The sequence below is a fragment of the Molossus molossus genome, unplaced genomic scaffold, assembly GCF_014108415.1.
Source record: "Molossus molossus isolate mMolMol1 unplaced genomic scaffold, mMolMol1.p scaffold_m16_p_5, whole genome shotgun sequence".
Lineage (NCBI taxonomy): Eukaryota > Metazoa > Chordata > Mammalia > Chiroptera > Molossidae > Molossus > Molossus molossus.
In genome coordinates, this window is record NW_023425388.1 from 48,394,717 (window position 1) to 48,414,822 (window position 20,106).

General features: G+C 44.5%; 1 protein-coding gene across 1 annotated transcript in view; it reads right to left on the bottom strand.

The window, feature by feature from the left end:
* Nucleotides 1–12,893: 12,893 nt before the first annotated feature.
* Nucleotides 12,894–20,106, bottom strand: part of KLHL6 (kelch like family member 6) — a 49,015-nt gene continuing 41,802 nt past the window's right edge. Inside the window, exons 5-7 of the mRNA XM_036243467.1 lie at nt 17,379–17,581; nt 15,427–15,640; nt 12,894–14,241 (exon numbers count right to left, since the gene is read on the bottom strand). Of these exons, the coding sequence (XP_036099360.1) occupies nt 13,940–14,241; nt 15,427–15,640; nt 17,379–17,581 (719 nt within the window). The 3' untranslated portion in view covers nt 12,894–13,939. The remainder of the gene's footprint in view (nt 14,242–15,426; nt 15,641–17,378; nt 17,582–20,106) is intronic.

The following is a 20,106-nucleotide window of genomic DNA, read 5'->3' on the forward strand; positions in this document are numbered from 1 at the left end:
GCATCTCTCCTTGGTTGCACTCTAAGGAGTATGGAAGACTCTGCTCTAGACTAAGCTAGGGGCCCCCATGAGGCCCCAGGTGTCCCCCACCCTCACCTGTGGCACTGTGAGTGAAGGAGGCCATGTGCATTGACAGTCCTCAGCAGGGAGGTGGCAGTGCTGGGAGGACCCTTCTTCCCGGGCTCAGGCAAATCCTCACCTGGAGGCAGGGAATGCCCCAGATGACCCTGAAAGAATGCAGGCAGCCCTCCAAGTATGAGAGCCCCTCTGTGCCAGCCGCGTGCCCGGCTACAGCGCCGCCGCCTCCTGCAGGGCCCGCAGAAGGGAGATGGAAGCCGCCTCCAGCGCCAGGTCCCCATTTTACTCCGGGTGCCACTTACCCTGCAGAGTAACTAGACCTCGTCAGGTCCTTCAGTCCATAGTTGCTTCCAGCCCTGCCCACCCCAGGCTGCGGGTGTTCTATGGCTGACTGAGACCAGAGCTGGGTCCCACCTCCAGCCTCCCAGCAGTGGCCGGGGTCCCTGGCACGACCTTGTTTGGGGCACTGAGGCTTCAGACCCTGGAGATCCAGCCGTTGCATTCACACAGGAGGAGGCGAGTGGTCAAGGGCCTGGCTGCGCCCGTCCTCCCTGCAGCCTTTCAGCAGGACCGCCATTCCTCACTCACTGTCTGCTCCCAGCACAGGGGTTCTGGGCTGGATGATCGCCCTAAAGAGGTGTCTCTGGGGGTCACAGCAGATGCCCTGAGGCATCTGGAGGAGGGCAGTGGGAGGCATCTCCAGTTTCTCCTCTACTTCCACCCCTCATCCATTCCATATATACTAGTAATCTCTTGCCATGTAACAAATTCCCCAAAACTTAATAGCTTATAACAACAAACATGTATTATCTCATGGTTTCTGAGGGCAGCTCAGCTAGGTGGTCCGGTGAAGCTGGCGGGGGGCTGAGGTCCTCTACAGGCTGGAGCGCTGGAGATCATCAGTTCAGCGTGTTGGCAGGTGTTGGCAGAGGCCTCAGTTCTTGGCCAGGTGGGCTTTCTGCAGGGACGTGTGTGTGCCCTCACAACAGGGCGGTCAGCTTTCCTCAGGGCAAGTGACCCAAGACGAAGACCTATTCTCAGAAGTGACATACTCACTTCTGTCACATTCTATTCATTAAACATGAGTCACTAAGTCTAGCCCTGCCTAAGGAGAGGGGAATTAGCCTCCACCTTTTATTTTATTTTTATCCTCACTCGAGGACATTTTTTCATTTTTTGTTCCGATAGAGCAGGAGGGAGAGAGAGAGAAACATCGACGTGAAAGGGACACATCGAGTGGCTGCCACCCGCACGACCCAACCAGGGCCAGGGACAAACTGCAACCGAGGTACATGCCCTTAGCGGGAACCGAACCCGGGTCTCTCTGGACCAAATAGCCTCCACCTTTCAGAGGGAAGAACACTGAAGACTTTGTGGACATATGTTAGAACCACCACACCTCACAATCTGGGATTCGGAGTCCGGTCCAGGACTGGGCAAGCAAACAGGCCAGGACACGGGGTCAGCGTCAGTGTGTAGTTGGCAAGCTACCTTTATTAGATTTCCAGAAGAGTAGTTTGTGATAGTTTTTTATATTGATTTCTGATTATTCATTGTTAGTTTATAGAAATGCAATTCATCTTTTTGTATATTGACATTTCCTGCAAACTTACTAAATTTCTTTACTAGTTCTGAAAGTTTTTGTTGTTTTGTTTTCTATTTTTTATAGATTCCTTGAGATTATCTACATAGATAATCATGTCATCTACAAATAAAAATTATTTTAATTCTTCCTTTTCTATCAGGATGCCTTTCTTCCTCTTTTCCTTGCCAAGACAATTCAGTGCAGGGAAGATGAGTCTTCTTTACAAATGGTGCTGGGACAACTGTTTATCCACAGCAAAACAAACAAAAAGAATGCATATGGACTTGCATCTCACATTATATACAAAATAACTCAGAATGAGTCCGAGACCTAAACATGGGAGCAAAGACATGAGTCTTTGCAAATCATATATCTGATAAAGAACTCACATCCAGAATGTATAGAAAATTCTTACAACTCAATCATAGAAAGACAAATAGCTCATCATAAAAATGGGCAAAGGGTTTAAAGAGACATTCCCACAAAGAAGATATATGAATGGCCAATAAGCATATAAAAAGAAGCTCATCACTAGTCATTAGGAAAATTCAAGTCAAAACCACAATGAGATACTACTTTGCACCCACAAGAATGTATATAATAAAAAAGACAGACAATAACAACTGTTATCAAAGACATGGAAAAATTAGAAACCTTGTACATGTCTATAGGGAATGAAATAGTACAATCACTTTGGAAAATAGTTTGGTACTTTCTCAGAATGTTAAGCATAGTTACTATATGACCCAGCAATTTCATTCCTAAGTGTATACCCAAGAGAAATGAAATGTATGTTCACATGGAAACTTGTATGCAAATGTTTATAACAGCTTTATTCATAATAGCCGAAAGATGGAAACAATCCAGATATTTCCATCAAAGAAAATGGATGAATGTGATATATCCAAACAATGGAATATTATTTGGCCATAAACAGGAATGAAACATACATGAACCTTGAAAACATGCTAAATAAAAAAAGCCAGTCAGAGAACTACATATTATATGATTCCACTTATATGATATGTCAAGAATAGATAAACCTATAGAGGCAGAAAGTAGAATAGTGGTCACCTAGGGCTAGGTGTGTAAATAGGGGTGACTGCAAATGGGCATCAAGTTTCTTTTGAGGGTGATCAAAATGTCATATATATATATATATATATATATATATCTCACACACACACATATATATGAATTTATATGAATAGAATTATAAATCCCAGTATTCAACTGACATCTTCATAATATAAAGGGGTGCCAACAGACATACCTGGAGTGAAATTCAACAAAATTGTTTCAGCACCAGGCCTTTAAGATATATATTTTTTCTTTCAATTTTGTTTTCCTACACGGATATTTTAGTGATGTTTGCACAGCTCTGTAACTAAAACCCATTAAATTGTACATTTAAGTCAGGTGAATTATACGGCATGTAAATAACGTCTCAATAAAGCTGGTTTTTGTTTTTTGTTTTCAGATAGAGCAGGAGGGAGGGAGGAAGGAAGAGAGAGAGAAACGTCGATGTGAGAGAGACACATTGGCAGGTTGCCACCCACACGACCCGGGGGTCGGAGACAAAATGCAACCGAGGTACATGCCCTTAGCGGGAACCGAACCCGGGACTCTGGTCCTCGAGCCAGCGCTCTAACCGCTGAGCCAAACTGGCCAGGGCTGGGTTTTTTTTTTAAAGGAATGTGTGTATTCATACACATAGCAATGGTAATAAACCTCAAGATAATTTCTGAGTGAAAGAAGCCAGAGAAAAAGAGTACACGTTGCACGATTCCATTTATATAGAGTTCTAGGGAATGCAAACTGCTCTGTACTGACAGAGAGCAGATCGTGGGTTGCCTGTGCAGGAGTGATAGAGGGGAAGGTGGGAGGGAGGATTCCCAGGGGGCAGGAGAAACCTTGAGGGTGACTGTTTTTATTACCTTGTTTGTGATGATGGTTTCACAGGTATATACATATGTCAAAACATCAAATAGCACACTTTACATACGTGCGGTGTATGGTATGCCACTTATACCTCAATGAGGCTGTTCTAAGCAATGATGAGAATGCTACAATTTGGCACTGAAACAAAAAGTTACCATGTACAGAGAACTGAGGAACTAGAACATTGGGACGTCAATTTTTACACCTGTGAAACAAATATTCATTACAGCAGAAACAGACACAATCCCATATTTTCTTGCAAAGCAAACAAGCGAGTGCAGTAGGACATCTAGGTAAAGATGCTGTTATGCTTCCTTACTGAGAAGATGTGCTAAATAAAGAATTGGCCCAGCCAGTGTGGCTCAGTGGTTGAGCATCAACCCATGCACCAAGAGGCTGCCAGTTCAATTCAGGGTACATGCCCATGTTGTGGAACAAATCCCCAGTGGGGGGAGGGGGAGGTGGGGCGGGGGGAGGCATGCAGGAGGTGGCCAATCGATGTTCTCTCTCATCGATGTTTTCATCTCTCTGTCCCTCTCCCTTCCTCACTCTAAGTATCAATAAAGACCCACAGACTTGTATCTAGCCCTGACACTGAGAAGCTACTCAACATCTCTGATCCTCAGTTTTCTCATCCATAAAGCATCAGTGTATTTCACAGAGTTGGTGCAAGGATTAAACAAGATACTGTATGTCGGAGGATGCAAACTCAAAGGCCCTTGGGGCCAAGCAGGTCTATGGAGTCTGGCAAACTGAAGAGCACAATCCCTTTCTAAAGAGAACATTCCCTATTTTGTTCCAGCCTGTTGGTAAGTGAAAATATGGTCCCAGTATGGCCAATTTTTAAAATTATTACACAGTCCAAACAAAAGCTATCAATGGTTTTCATTGTTCAACCTCTGATGTGTGTGAAGTGTCCAGGAGGTAATTAACAATGGTGGTGGTAGTTTCTGGGGTGGCAGCCTCTCAGAACCACCCACACACATTATTCTCTGCAGTAACATCTTTGTTCACAGTGTGCCTGGCTCTGTAGATACAGGTGCTGTAGATACAAAGACCAGCAAGAAAATAGCCCCTAGCCCTGTGGATTTTTGGTCAAGTAAGAAAAATTTTAGCAGCCAACTGTATAGGGCATTTGCAATCTGTCAGCCCGTGAGCTGAGCATTTCACAAGTGTGATCTCGTTTTAACCTCACCCCAGCTCTATAAGGTAGAGACTATGATGTCAGGAAGGTGAGTGAGGATCTGCAGCCTAGTCAGCCCACCATGTCTCCAGCCTTGGTTCCCACTGTGGGTTCCCACCTTCCTCCCAGGAAGATCTATTCTCTAAAAGCATCTGGAAATAACACTTTTAGCATCTAATGTCTACTTTGCCTCTAAATTGCCACACATTTTACATAAATTTTTAAATGGTTTGTTGGTTTGCACTGAACCAATTAGGATTTTTTAAAATGTGTTTTTATTGCTTTTTTAGAGAGACAGGAAGAGAGCGAGAGAAACATCAATGTGAGAGAGAAACCTTGATGAGCTGCCTCCTGCATGCCCCCTACTGGGGATGGAGCCTGCAACCTGGGCACATGCCCTGACCAGGAATCGAACCAGGACCTCTCAGTCCAAGAGATGACGCTCAATCCACTGAGCCACACCAGCCAGGCAACCACTAAGGATTTTTATTAGTGTTTTTGTTTGTTTGTTTGTTTTTTAATGTGCTGTATCTCCGTCCACAGTTTTTTTTTTTTTCAAAAATCTAGGCTTCTGGCTTTCATCCCCCTTACACCACCCACCAACATCAGCACTGGTGGTCTCATTACCACCAGAATGCCCTGTAACTGAATGCTGTCAAATCCATTTATACAGGGAATGATCGATAGATGTTCATTTAAGAGGCTTTCCCCAAAGCTTCCTAGACTCCTGGGACTATGCAGTTGGGAGAGCCAGCCCCAGCCCATCATGACATGAGTATACAGAGCAGGATCAGAAAGACCAAGGATTTGGAGAAAGGGTTCGATGTTTATTGGCTGCACAAAAACCTTGGGTTCAGCAGATTCCAGCTACTCATTGTAGCAGACTTGAATTTGTCAGCCACAAACTTGGGTGTGTGACATTTATGAATCTTTAGCATTGCTGGACTTGTCTTATACCCACCCTGTCATCTTACTCTGGCTACACTCAAAGTGCTTACAGTGCTTACAGTGCATACCTCTGAATGCACCCCAGCCACCAAGATCTTTTCACTATTTTTTTTTAATACATTGAGCCACTTGCATACAAGAACTTTGCATTGGCTGTTCCCTCTACCTGGCTTCCCCAGATATTCGCAGGTCGCACGCCTTCTCTTCATTCAAGTTTCTGACTAACTGTCTCATTTTCAGAAAGGGCATCTCTGCTCACTCTATTCAAAGCAGCAGGCATTGCCTTTACCTTGCTTTGCTGCTTTTCTAGCATTTATCACTACTTGGCATTACATAATGTACTTGTTTGGTTGTTGCCTGTCTCTCTCTACAGGAACATTAGTTCATGAGAGCAGGGACTTGGTTTTGGTGGTAGACATGAAGTCCTGGTGCCTAGAATTATGCCTGGCACATAGCAGGTGCTCAGTAAGTATTTGCTGCATCGTTTCACAAATGCTCACCCCATTACTTTCTTCATTAATGTCTATTTATGTCTCAGCAGAACAAAGTCAAAGGTTTCGTCTTTTTCTCAGGGTTTCTTCAGCAACCATTTCTGGGAATGCAACATTCTACCAGGAAGCACTTTGATCATTAAAAACCTCAGTATTTCTACCTAAACTCTTCTTTCATCACTCTCCCAGGCTCTGTGACTACTTCTTGCTCTGACCCCTGTTTCTGGGAAATTACTCAATAGGACCATCTGCTCCGATTACAATATTTTTATTATGAAAGAATAGGATTTTACCCACAAAAATTCAGACTGTGATTTTACCCTTTGGTTTCTGCTGTAAGTGTTAAGCCAGGGGTTTGCCCACCTCCTCTCCCCATCGCCCTGGCCTATCTCTGCTCAGGACTGCAGCCTCCAAACTTGTGTTCTTCAGATGTGGGCCATGACTCGTGACCCGCTGGTAGGTGACGAAATTGATACAGTGGGTTGTGAACAACATTCTAAGAAAAAATACAGTAGAATAGAAAATATTGAAAGTTGTTTTATTTTGAAAGAGTGGGACATAGTCCAAAATGTTTGGAAAGTTGAAAGAAATGTTAGTATTGTTTTTCTCTTTAGCTGTCTTCAGACCATTCTAGAAGGTAGGGTGTTGGCACTCCTGACCTCAGAGTGGTCTTATGTTGAGTTGTCGAAAATTGTCGTTTCTCTTTTAAGATATCCCCAGCAGCAGTGGGCACACCTGTTTTTTTTAACAGTATCTGTCAGAGGGGGCACTGTGAACTGCAAAAATTCTTTGCACAAACACTCCATCCAAACCCCTGCACTAAGAGACTTGACCAAGCCTAGCATGGCTGCTGGCAGCCTAAGGCCACATCCCTGGGACCCAGGCCCCCTTTGCGTTTCTGCAAAAGCTCAAGGCTGTCAAAAGAATTTACCATTTATTTTGGCCAAGACCTGATGCCCTTTCTTTAAGCCTTTACAAAGAAGGTCTTAGAATTGGACAGCCTACCTCTGCCCTTTGAGCGATATATGTATCTCTCTCCTACAGCCCAGGGGAGTCTTTCTCAAGGACCTGGGAGCCATTCCTTTGGAATGTCTTTATCGGGAAGGAGAGGGCCTCTGTCACCCAGTCTCTGGGAGGACAGAATCTTAGCTTCACAACTGACAGCGAGCAGACGCAGCTGAACTAATCACGTTTCCTGACCAACCCTTTGTCACTTTTCACTTCCCTGACTCTTCTTGACCCTCACTTGCTCCCCTCCCTACTCCTTCACTCTCCCTTTTCCTTTAAAAAAATTTTTTTAAATCCCCACCCAAGGATATTTTTCTACTTATCTTCAGATAGAGTGGGAGGGAGGGAGAGAGAGTCAGAAAGGGAGAGAGGGAGAAACATCAATGTGAGGGCGACACAGCGACTGGTTGCCTCCCACACGATACCGACCAGGGCCGAGGACAAACCACAACTGAGGTACAGGCCCTTGACCGGAACCAAACCCGAGACTCATTGGTCCATGGGCCAACACTCTAACCATTGAGCAAACCAAGCCAGGGCCCTTCACTCTCCCTTAAAGCACCCCATCCTCTGCACAAATCAGAATGAGGCTCAGCTTCATCTACCGTCAGTGGTTACTGAATAAAGTCTGTTTTCACCACTTTGATGTCCAGCGGCGTTTGTCTTTGACAGCATGTACACGCACACGCACACCCACACGCACACGCGCGCACTCCCCCACTCCCCCCGCAAGCACAAGCACTGCTTCTCAGGGATGGTGGAATCATGTCGTCCTCATCATCCAGAGCCTGGAGAGCTCCTTCCAGAGCCTGAGTCCTTCTGTGCTTGTTTCCCTATATCATCTCTAAGTCACCAGTAAGGTCTTAACGGTTCCAGCCTGGCCTGTGATGTCCTTGGAGGAATTCAGTGAGGAGTCATGTACAGGACTCTTTCCTTCCAGGGCCAGAGTTGGGGCTATGAGATCCCACTGGGAGCTTCTCCTTTTAACGCTAAACTTGAGGAGCTGGGCTAGTTTGGCTGAGGGAGCAGGAAAGTTTCCTTACACACAAACCTTCCTAAGGAATCTGTAGTCCGGAAGTCCTATAGCTTTTTTTGAGCTTTCTTCAAACCTCAGAAATTAGGAGATCCTAGAGATGCTATGGTGCTGGGGTAGCTAGAGGTCAAGACAAGGAGGGTAATGAGGTTTCCCTATGTGGAGACCCCGGGGGAGGCAGCAGGCTAGGGAACTGGGCAGATGATCAGAGATGGGGCAGGCTTGGGTGTCAAGGTAGCCTGACATGCAGGAATCAATAAGACAGGAGACATCTGAGCATGCCGGAAGAGAAGAAAAACCCCTCGGTGCTAGAAGCAGACACAGAAGTGAAAGCCAGAGTGGCTGGTAAGCAGGCAGGCTGATGCGGGCCGCTTAGGTGTGGTGAGCCTGACCTGAATTAGTCCCCAGCACCAAGGGTCTTCAGTCGTGGTGACACACAGGAACAGAAAAGGAGGCATGGGCCCACAGGAGTTAGGGGAGGACTGAGATCCTACATAAAGGTTGAATCTCCAGTGAAAGGGAGGCTAGACTGATCTGGGAACACACACACCAGCAGAGAGCACCAGAAACAGGACAGAAGCAAAAAAAAAAAAAATGCTGAGCAGATGCTAGGCCCCAGCCACGCTGCCCAGGCATCCGATTACTACCTAGATCCAGCAGGGAAATTGGAAGGCTCAGCAGTGAAATTAGGTCAAAACTCCATTTGACTCACCATAGCTGGTACACGGGCTGATCTATGGCCTAAGATGAACTCCAGAACATTTCCCACCGTGAGAAGGGGCACTGCTTGCCAAGGGTTCCCACCCAGAATCCCTACAGAGAAGCGAAAAACCTCTGTTTCTAAGGAGTCCCAAGTGGAATGGTCTACTCACGTGACCCCACATTTCCTTACAGCCTCGGGTTTTCCTTTTCAATTTCATACGACCGTTTCATCGTAACCCAAAACAAATTAAATTGATGACAAGTTTCCAGTGGTTGAGAACACAGCTCTCTCTCTCCTGTGCTCTGATCTGAGAAGCAGATCGGACGAGGCTTCAGAGACACCATAGAGGCATGGGTTGGTTGACGCAGGGCTGAGAGGTCAGACCAGAAATCAAGAAGCTGCAAGGGAGCCCCCTATTACAAGAGGTAAGAGCAGGAAGATTGAGTCACACAGTTTGCAGGTGACTTGGTAAAAGCTTGCTCAGAGAGGGTTAGGGAGAGAAAAGCTGTCTACTTTTTACCATTCTATAAACCAAATCTAGTTAATCTTCTTCTATGACTTTATTTAAACCCTCTTCAACCAACTGAAATGTTTTAAATTTCCACCTCCTAAATTAATTTTTATTCAGATACCATTTACTCATATCAACCAAAACATGCAAAAGAAATCTACCTAATAATTGTATATAACATAGTCATATTCAATAATTGTACAACATTTTATATATATAAAATGTATATGCAACCATTCCACATACATTTTATTGAATAAATAAAAACTTCACATATATTTACCAAAAACAATATCTTTTGTTTGATCATTAAAAAAAATACAAACTCATGTAACCAAAATATGTAAAGGATTCAGTTAACTCAGTGTTGAGTATTTTTACCTGTGACTATGAAAATCCAACCTGTCAATACTGGTGTTGGAGAGACACATTTGAAATATTTGTGGATTTACATGAAGGCTGACTCTTCATATTATGAGATTTATTACATCTAAATCAGATATTAAGGGACAAAATGATTTTGCAACCCCAACTTAGAACTTTATACAAAAAATTCCAGTGGTGTTTAACCACTTTGAAAGTTCTATTAAGTATGTTTTCCTTCTCAAAATCAAATAGAATACGTAAATAACAACAGTACCTCAAGGACTTTTATAAATAGCAAAGCTACACTTTTCACAGCTATAAGCAAAGAGTATTTATATTTCCCTGAGAGCATAGTTTACTTTGGGTTTAAGGGCAGTACGCGCGTGTGTGTGTGTGTGTGTGTGTGTGTGTGTGCAGGCATGTGTGGGATGAAGTCATTGACAGCAGAATGTGATGAAATCTAAGAGAACATTTATCTGTTGATATTTGGGTGAGCTTAGCTCCATGCCCATTTTAGACCAGCTCTGTCAACTGGGGTCCCTTAACCTGCCCTACAGGTTCCACCCTGAGCCTCTGGGCCTCATTCTCTCTTGGTCCAGTAAGGTAGGAGACCCAGCCAAGCAGCTCAGAGGCCGCAGAGCACATGGGTCTGACTGCTAGTCCTGCACTAACTTGTGCCTCATTTCTAAGAAGTGAGTTCCTTCCTAGAAACCCCTTGGCTGGAACCTCTGTTCCTTATACAGCCCTTTCCCTACTTGAAAATGGAGTCATGCTCACAGACTCCAGGGATCCTGATATCATTTTCTAGACCTATCATTTTTCCCAGGCCTACCTCCTCCTACCTCATCCTTTTACTCCCATCCAGAGGTGCTCTGTCCACACGCGGACCTGCCTCAAGACCCAGTCTGCTGCGATAAACAGTCCCCAGGGCCTGCCTGAGTCCACAGCCCGTTGTTTCTGCCCACTGGGCACCAGTCTGCCTCATCCCACTGCTGGTGGTAAGGGTTATCAATTAACTTGCAACAAACTCAATTTTTGTTTATCTGGGAATGAAAATTAGATCTTAAGAGCTTCTATCCCTGGCTAACGCCTAGAAGTTTATATTTATCAAGTTTCCCCAAAATGACTTGAACTTTTTTCTTTCCCTAAAAGCTATAGACTGACAGCTTCAAGAGCGGAACGCTGAATCAGCTTAATAGATGTATCTGCCCACTAACCCATGCTGTTATCGAGAATCCCTATTTCTTGAGAGCCAGGCACCTGAGATTTTTACCCCAAGTCAGCTGCATATCTGATGATATAAACATTAAATAGAATTCTCTTGTCTTCATGTAGGTGTTCTGAACTAATCCTGAAACTTGTGTCCCAAGGTTTATAACACGGAGATCCTAAATCTTCACTTTCCTAGCAGGGTTGACCCACTGATAGGCTCAAAATTTGCTGGCTTCTCTTCTAAAAGGACCACCATGACAAGGAGAGTGCTCTTTCCGAGGGGAGGCTCTTCATGCATGGCCGCCATGCTGTCACTGGGTGTCCTCTTTGGAAGTTCTTCCCTGAAACCACTTTTGGAATATGACTGATTTTTCCCGTAGCTCATAAATGGTTTCTGAAGGCGATCCCAGAGGAAGACAAACATGTGAGCAGGGGCCACATCATTTACCTAAGTGCACAGCTTTCCAGAGAGACCACTTGGAAGGACAATAAAAACTTGGATGCAGCCTCAAAACTTTACATACATCTCTTTTTTTTTTTTCCTAACTTGATGAAAAAAAAATTATATTTTCAAGTGTCCCATTTACATTTACTGAGTGTCGCCCTGGCCGGTTTGGCTCAGCGGTTAGCACATCAGTCTGCGGTCCAGAGAGCCCCGGGTTCGGTTCCCACTAAGGGCACGTACCTCGGTTGCAATTTGTCCCCCGCCCTGGTTGGGTCATGTGGGTGGCAGCCACTCGATGTGTTCCTTTCACATCGATGTTTCTCTCTCTCTCTCTCTCTCTCTCTCTCTCTCTCTCTCTCCCTCCCTCCCTCCCTCCCACTGTATCTGAACAAAAAATGGAAAAATGTCCTCAGGTGAGGATAAAAAAAAAAAAAATTACATTTACTGAGTGTCTCCATGGTGGGGATTTGTCTTATTCATTGGTTTCCCCAAGGCTTGACAAACATAAAGAACTCCTTGAATGTTTGTTGAATTGAACTAGATTCAACTGGGAGTTTCAAGGTTATTAGTGCTCATGAAGAAGTGATATACGTCTTCTAAATTTCCACAAATATGTTCCACAAATATGCTTGTATTTTCCCTTCTTCCTTCCATAGCAGGGAGCTGAACAATCCCACGTGACCCTAAGGCACAGAGCTTTTCACATACCAACATGCACTTATATTTATCCTCAATAATCTGAGCATAAACAAATCCCACCTGTAATTTTCCAAGTCTTTCTTATCTGCTTTGAATTTTAGCTTCTCTAGCCATAACTTTTCTATGAAAATTAAGTCCTCTATCAATTCCCAAACTGCTAAGAAGTACAGGCATGATATGCCACATCTGACATGAAGCAGAACTCTATAAAGAGATTTGAAATCATATGGTGAAAATAAAGCACATTGGGTAATGCAGTTACTATGTTGTTACCATTGTTGTTGCTTTTTAAATACAGCACATGAAACAGGATCTCTTAATCTGTTTCCTCAACGTGGGGATTAGAATGAATTTCCAGTGAGCTCATTTGAAAGCTCCAGAGCTTAGAGTGAAGGACTAACTCTGTTGATTGCATCAAAATTGTGCCAAGCTGATCCAAGAATCACATAGAAGGGCTTAAAAGGACCCTGAAAACTAAGGTTCCAAAAGGGTGGGGTCTCAGGGACATGGACCCAAATCACTGTCTAAAAAGTGGAATGTATACCATCAAGAAGAGTCGGTCAGCCCTGGCCGGGTGGCTCAGTTGATTGGAGCATCGTCCTGTACACGGGTTCAATCCTTGGTCAGGGCACATACCTAGGTTTCAGGTTCGATCCTGGGTCACGAGGCAACCAATTGATGTTTCTCTCTCGCATCAATGTTTCTTTCTCTCTTGTCCCTTCCTCTCTCTCTAAAATCAATAAAAATAAATGCTCGGGTGAAGATAAAAAAAAGAAAAGTTGGTCATCCCTGCAGTCTGTTAGGATGTTCATGTCTTTTTAAGACAGTGCTCTGAGTCTCTGGGAACCTCTTTGCTCCATAGCAATGCAATGGTTAGACATTAAGGGGCCAGGGCATTGGACTGTGCTGAAGGTACAATTCTGTTTGGTAATGACAGTTCTAGTCCAAAATAGGTCTCCTGCAATCATAAAAAAAAATAGAGGCTTTTGATAGAAGAACAGAACACAAGGTTTTGTTTTTATCTCTTTCAAAGCAAACAGGGCTTTCCAGACCCATCTCCCCAGACCTGTCAGGTGAAACAACCTATGAGCTGCTGTTGACAAGGAGCCTAAGGCTCCAACACCAAGGATTTTAGATGGTTTATAAGGGTGGGGGGAGGGGAGAGAAATTATTTCCCTGCCTTGTTAGTGACTCCTTTAGCAAACTTGTCAGAACAAAACACAAGCCAGTTCTTGTTTCTTGTTCCCTGCTCTGTGGGAGACAGTATGGCAGAAAAGGCACCGACTTTGAGATGGAAAGACCTGAGTTTAGACTCCTGGCTTTGCTACTTGCAATTTGAGTGACCTGGGGCAAATCACCTCGCCCATCTGAAACTCGGTTTCCTCGCTTGTAAAGCAGGAGTGATAACTGTCCAGCCACCAGGTCATTATGATAGTTAAGTGAATTGATACACAACAGTGCCCCACACAAAACCTGGCCCGGGGCAGGTGTATCTTGAATGTTAACTACTACTCTTCTTCTCTCCTGAGGTAGGTCACGCAAACATTCCCGGCTGCTCTCGTGTCCCAAAGCTGTGACTTCCAAGGAGCCCCCACTGGGAGCCAAGGGGATTCCCTGATGTCTGTCCTATACACGCGAGCCCCGCCTGCTGTCTGAGGTGGGTGGGCCAGGGTGAGGGGTGCGGAGGGTCTCCTGACGGCGCTGTCCAGCTCCCGGTGCCACCCGGCCTCCTGCAGTCACACTGACACTGCTCCCGGCACGATCCTGCGGATGTGGGTGTAGGATTTCCTGATGGTGACGCTGCCGTGGTGCGACACCCCCCGGGGCAGGACGCACTCCTCTGTCAGTTTCTGGGCCTCCGGGTCCCAGCACAGCACCGTGGCGATGACCTCGTTCTTCTCGTCCCGCCCCCCGGTGATGTAGAGCCGGTTGTTGCAGGGCGCGATGCCGCAGCTGGCCCTCTCGTGGCTGAGCTGGGTCACCAGGCACCAGCTGTCCTCCAGCGGGCTGTAGGCGTACAGCGCCCTCATGGCCCCACCTGAGGACGAAGGCGAACACGGTGGGATCTCACTATGTTTCTGGTTTTCTTCTCCTTTAACCACTGAAACCCTCCTCTGCTTAGGTCAAGTCTACCATCTTGTCCAGAGAGAAGAGGGAGGTTTATGGCTCTAAACACCCAGAGTGGATCACTAAGGTCAGGAAGAGCTGGAGATACTTCACATCGTCCTTTAAAATCTGCAGCCAGGTGCTAATCAGGTTCTAAAGGTCACCTGGCTTCACCTGGCAGCCAAAACACGCCCAAGACTGCTCCCTGGGAAAAATAATCCCGGCTCTGCCCCTTTTTTATCTGTAACCAGAAGCATGTGATTATAGACGTCAGAAGGACTGTGAGCATGACGTAATTGGCAGAAGGCCTGGTACATAGAAGCCTTCAATACGTGACAGTGACCACAGGCGGTAAGCCCCTCTTTAAACTGAGCATAGCCTGGGACACCAGCCCAACTTGCTCCTCTCCAGATTAGACCTTTCAGCAGAGTCATGAGCCTGACCATAAACACACCTGAAACCCGAAGCAAGGGAGAGAGGGTTTTTTCTTCATCTATTCCCATAATTTACTTCTCTGATTGCACATTAAAGTCACCTGTACATTAAAAACACTTGCACTATTGACCAACTTTCTCTTTTTCATTCTGATTTCATTGGTCTGAAGTGAGGCCCAGCTACCTATACTTTTGTAAAAAGCTCCCAAGGTGATTCTAATGAGTAGTCAGGATTGAGATCCATCACCCTTAATAATTACATGCCAACTGTGGTCTGGCTGGCCAGGCTTGCTTTCTGGCAAACTGCAACTTTTCAGAGCCCCCAAAGCAAGTAGGGAGAGTAAAATTCCCATGAACACAAAATAAGAAACAAAGATAGCTACTACTTATTGGGCACTTGTCATACTGTGCACATTTCAATGTCTGTATGTGCTCCTGCAGCAACTTCTGGCTCCCTGGGCCCCAGGGATGATCTGCTTTGTATGTCTCCTAAAGGTGGGCTGTTTTCTGCCTTCAGGACTGCAAGGAAAATCCCACCGAAACCTGGACCAATCCCACCTTCTCTTCCTTTTCAAACAGGCATTTGTGAATTCCCAGGAGGGCTTTGTCTAATCTACCTGCATGGCTTCAAGGGTGGGGGTGGGGGGGACCTTGGATAAATGAGAAGCCATTTGCTCACTTACCAACGACATAGATGCGGTCCCGGAAGCTCACTGCATTGATGCATTTGGCCTCCACTGGCATGGATGACTTTAAACTCCACTTATTGGTTGAAGGGTCGTAACACTGAGTCTTGTCCGTGGCCAGTTTCCCATTGGGCCCTCCCCCAATCACATAGAGCTTCTTCTTATGGCTGGTGGCTGCAAAAGAACTGACATGGACAAGGAGGGGTGCAGCCTGCAGAGACACAGGGCACCAGGAGAAGCTGTCAGTGACATTGCCCAGATTGCTGCAGTGGCTCACAGGACACAGGCCAGGAGCCAGGGGACACAAGCCTGGGTATCCTTTGCCTGAAGTCACAAGGCCTGTAGCCTTGACTCCCCTTGAGACATAGAGAGGATCAAAGCACACATCTCCCACCCTCCCTCCAGACTCCAGGCAGTTGTTGGATGTTTCCAGCCTGTTTCTCCCAGAGTTCAGTTCTCAGGTGGGGAGGGGTATTGACAGAAATTGTGTTTACACAGATGAAACCAGCCAGTGTTGGAGAAAAATGCTTTTCAAACATGCATATTCATATTCATTCATGTGTTTATTCACTCAAAAGTGATTTACCATGTGCCAGGCATTGTCCTTGGTGCTTATAATACCCAGGAAGGAAAACTGGTAAAAGGGGTTCAGGTGATCACAGGTAAGCAGACTTGCCCACTCTGGGGCAACATTCAGATTTTGGGATTAAGCCAGATTTGTGCTTCCACCCTGTGAACCCCAGGGCACTAAAGGGACCTCCAAGGGTTTCTTGCCCATTGACATGACCCTCTTGGGCCATGGAGCACCCCACAAGTGCCAAGTAATGGGACAAAATGAGAAGATCTTAGGTACACCCCCCCCCCAAATGTTAAGGGCTCCCTTTTTGGCTCTTTTAAGATTGACAGGTCTTGACTGGATGCCACAAGGACCTGGCTACCTTTGCTGTGTCTACAATGACCATGCTTTACACCTTCCAAAGCTAGAGCATTCTCTGACATGACCGGATGAAGAGGAAGAAAATATGAAAATGGGACTAACCTGGAAATAACAGAAAGTGAGATCACTTTACTTTAAAAAAATATTATCGTGGCCCTGGCCAGTGTGGCTCAGTTGGTTGGTTATCATCCCATGCACCAAAAGGTTGCAAGTTCGATTACTGGTCAGGACACATGCCTGGGTTGCAGGCTCAATCCCCAGTACGGGGCATGCAGGAGGCAGTCAATCCATGTTTCTCTCTCACATTGATGTTTCTTTCTCTCTTTCCCTCTCCCTTCCTCTCTCTCTAAAATCAACTTAAAAAAATTTTTTTAGATTATTATGGTAAGAACACTTAACATGAAGTCTACCCTCTTAGACGGTACAATTTTTTGAGTGTACAATACAGTATTGTTATCGATAGGTACAGTGTTGTACAGCAGATCTCCAGAGCTTATCCATCTTTATGCCCATGGATTAGCAATGCCTTCTCTTTGCCTGAGTGTGATATATCCCCGAGTTTGCATTGTTAAACGCTTGCGCACAGGTATGTAAATGATTATTCATTGAAAAACAAATAAACAAAGGCTGACTTCTAAGCACTACCAAATGACTCTGCATTTAACAGTGTGTTGAAGGGATCCCTGTGTGTCCATGTGGAAAAGACAAGGGGGATGGCATCTGAGGACACACAAACTATGGGCCAAGACATGCACCCAGGTTAGGACTAAGGCCCCTCCACATCTGGGGTTCTGGCCAGAGCTTCCCCAGAGCTGGAAGGGAATCATTTCTGTGGCCTGATCAGCAATGCTAAAGCAATGGCCCCTATGAGGAGGGAAGCTCAGAGCCACCAAACATGTTCTCAGTGGGAGCCAACTGATCAGAAAGCCATACACCGACATTGACATATACACTTTTTAAGCTTTGAAGTACTAATACAAACAGAGTTACCCATAAAAATAATCTCTGATACCTCTGACCAGCAGTTGTGGAAGGGGTCATAGGTCTCCACATTGTTGATTCTCTGCAAGCCATCGAAACCTCCGATCACATAGACCTTGCCACCCAGCACCACCATCTTATGCCTCCAGCGGCCTATGTTCAAATACTCAATTTGAATCCATTTGTTGATTGAAGAATTATATTTCCAAACATCGTGCTGTGTTTCTTTGCCACCTAGAAGAGATGGAGAGCATTTAAGAAACCACCAGATGTGTCAGAAACACAGCTGCTCCCATAACTTCCCACAGATCCATAAGTGCTAAATCTCCAGGCCAGGCACCCTAGGAAAAAAGAAACCCTGAAGGTGTATGTGGTCTGTTTGGGGAGACAGAGCCAGCACAGGAGAACAGGGAGAGACGGTGTAAGGCTGGGGGGAATAATTCTCCAGACTGTGTCTTGTGTCACTTCTGTACCATGAGAGCTCAGGGAGAAGTGGGCTTCAGGGAGGAAGGACCACATCCTCCTGTGAAGCTGGGGACCAGCAGGAGCCTGGACTCCGTGTCTGTGCAGCTGAGAGGCAGGATGTAAGGCAGGACAGGTAAGATTGTACAGATGCCGGTGGAGATAGCACGGTCTTCCTTGACCAGCAAGCGCATGAAGCAGCTTACATTCTGTGTCTGCTTATTTATTTTAAATAATGCAAACCAATGAAAATTTTTTAATTCTCTGGGGTTATATCTCTGTAAAAAAAAATATAAGTGGGGGTTGTCCTGTTTTTAAACAATTTTGATTATAAAAGAATGAGATGCTCACAATAGAAAATGTGGGAGTGAGTTGGTAAATCATTTTTTCAAGACAACTCTCTTCATAAACAGAAAATACATAATTTAATTAGAAAGAGAGAACAAAACAGAGGGGAACCGTCTTTTTTGGTGACTTGAATCAAATATTTTAATGGCTTTGTGTTTCCATTTCCCCATCAGCACCAAGTGCCAACTACTCACAGAAAAATCGGTACTTTTCAGACTTATTAACGTGCCCTAGTGTGGCAATGAATGTCACTGAGATGCTCCGTGTCATGGACCAGTGTTTCTCTAGGCTGAAGCCCAGGAGAGGGTTTTCTTGGTCAGGAGTGTGCATACCTTGGATTTTTGTGGGTGCTGCCAATGAGCCCTCTAAGGCTGGGCTGGTGGCCTTTCCTCATGCCCCACTCACAGTGGATGTGAGGAGGGATTTTTGGATTGTCTGGGGGGGTTAGTTGTTATTGGCATTGTTGTTTTATAACCTAATGGAGAAAAGTAACGTCACAGTTTGGTTTTTCCTGGCTATTAGGAATACTGAGCTTTTTCCTCTTCTGTGAATTTTTGGTTCATTTAGTTTGTTTTCTTTGGGTTGTGTGCCTTTGAGAGGTCTCTGTTTATTTAAAACACAGTGATATTGATCCCATTTAGGTGGTGTCAAAAATTATTAAATAACTATAAACTTTCAAAGAAATGTATGCAAATTGTATTAGAAAGAAAAAGAACTCAATGAATTTTACTTCGGGGCATAAAAGAAGACCCGATTAACTGGGCATATCGTGTGCATAGGTAAGAAGACATGTTACTGCAAAGATGTCAACCTGCCCCAGATACATCCACTCATTCAGTGCCTTCAGGATGTTTCAGGGAACTTGAAAGATCATTCTAAATTTCATTTGGAAGAGTAAATTTGGAAAAATTTCTAAGGAACTTTTGAAAAAGAAGAATGGGGTGGGGGCTTTCCCTAGCAAATATCAAACTATGCTACAAAGTTATAAAACAACAGTGCTGCCTCAGACTACACACGCTGATGAATACAAACAAGAGCACAGAAAACAGACTAAAAGATATAGAGATCACTAAATAAATAGTATTAGAACACTTGGCTATTTAGAGAAAAATTTAGATAGATCCCTATTTCACATTACCCCTCAAATGTAAATGCTATGAAAGTAACTGCAGAATATATAGGGGGATATGGTAATGATCTGGGGGGGGGTCTATCTAAGCAAGATTTGAAACCCACACCCATAATCACATGAGAAATTTACTATATAAAATAGAAATCAAAGTTAAAGGAAAACCGCAGCCTGGGAGAAAGTATTTGTAATACAAATAGCAAAAGGTATATGATAAGAGCTCCAAAAACTTAATAAGAAAAAGACAAACAGCCAATAGAGAAACAAAGGATGTGAACAGATCATTTTTAAAATAAATACAGTTAGCTAACAAATATACAAAAATATGCTCAGCTTCATTAATGATCCAGGTGTGTAAATATAAGCATTCTGGACCATTAAAAATATAATTGATAATTTAAAAACAACAAAAAATGTTAGCAATGAAGTAGAAAATGGCCACTGTTATTCATCATTGGTCAAACTGTATATTGGCACAAACTTTCTGGAGGACAATTTAGCAATGCCTTTAAGAATTCTAAATTCACACATTTATGACCACTTCTAGAAACCTCTCCAAATAGCAAGACAAGTTCATAAACATATGTGCATAAGAATGCATAATGCAGGGCGTTTCTTTTTTTCTAGTAAGAAAATAAAAGCTGAAAAAAAATCATGGTTCATTTTTGTTTAAAAGACTGCCCTGCCACAGGTAAAAGGAATAACGATAACGACACGACACTAACGATGGCTAATACGTTGAGCTCTCACTGTGTGCTTGGGCTTGTGTTGTGCTTTACATGTATTAATATCACTTAATACATATGATGGATCCATCATA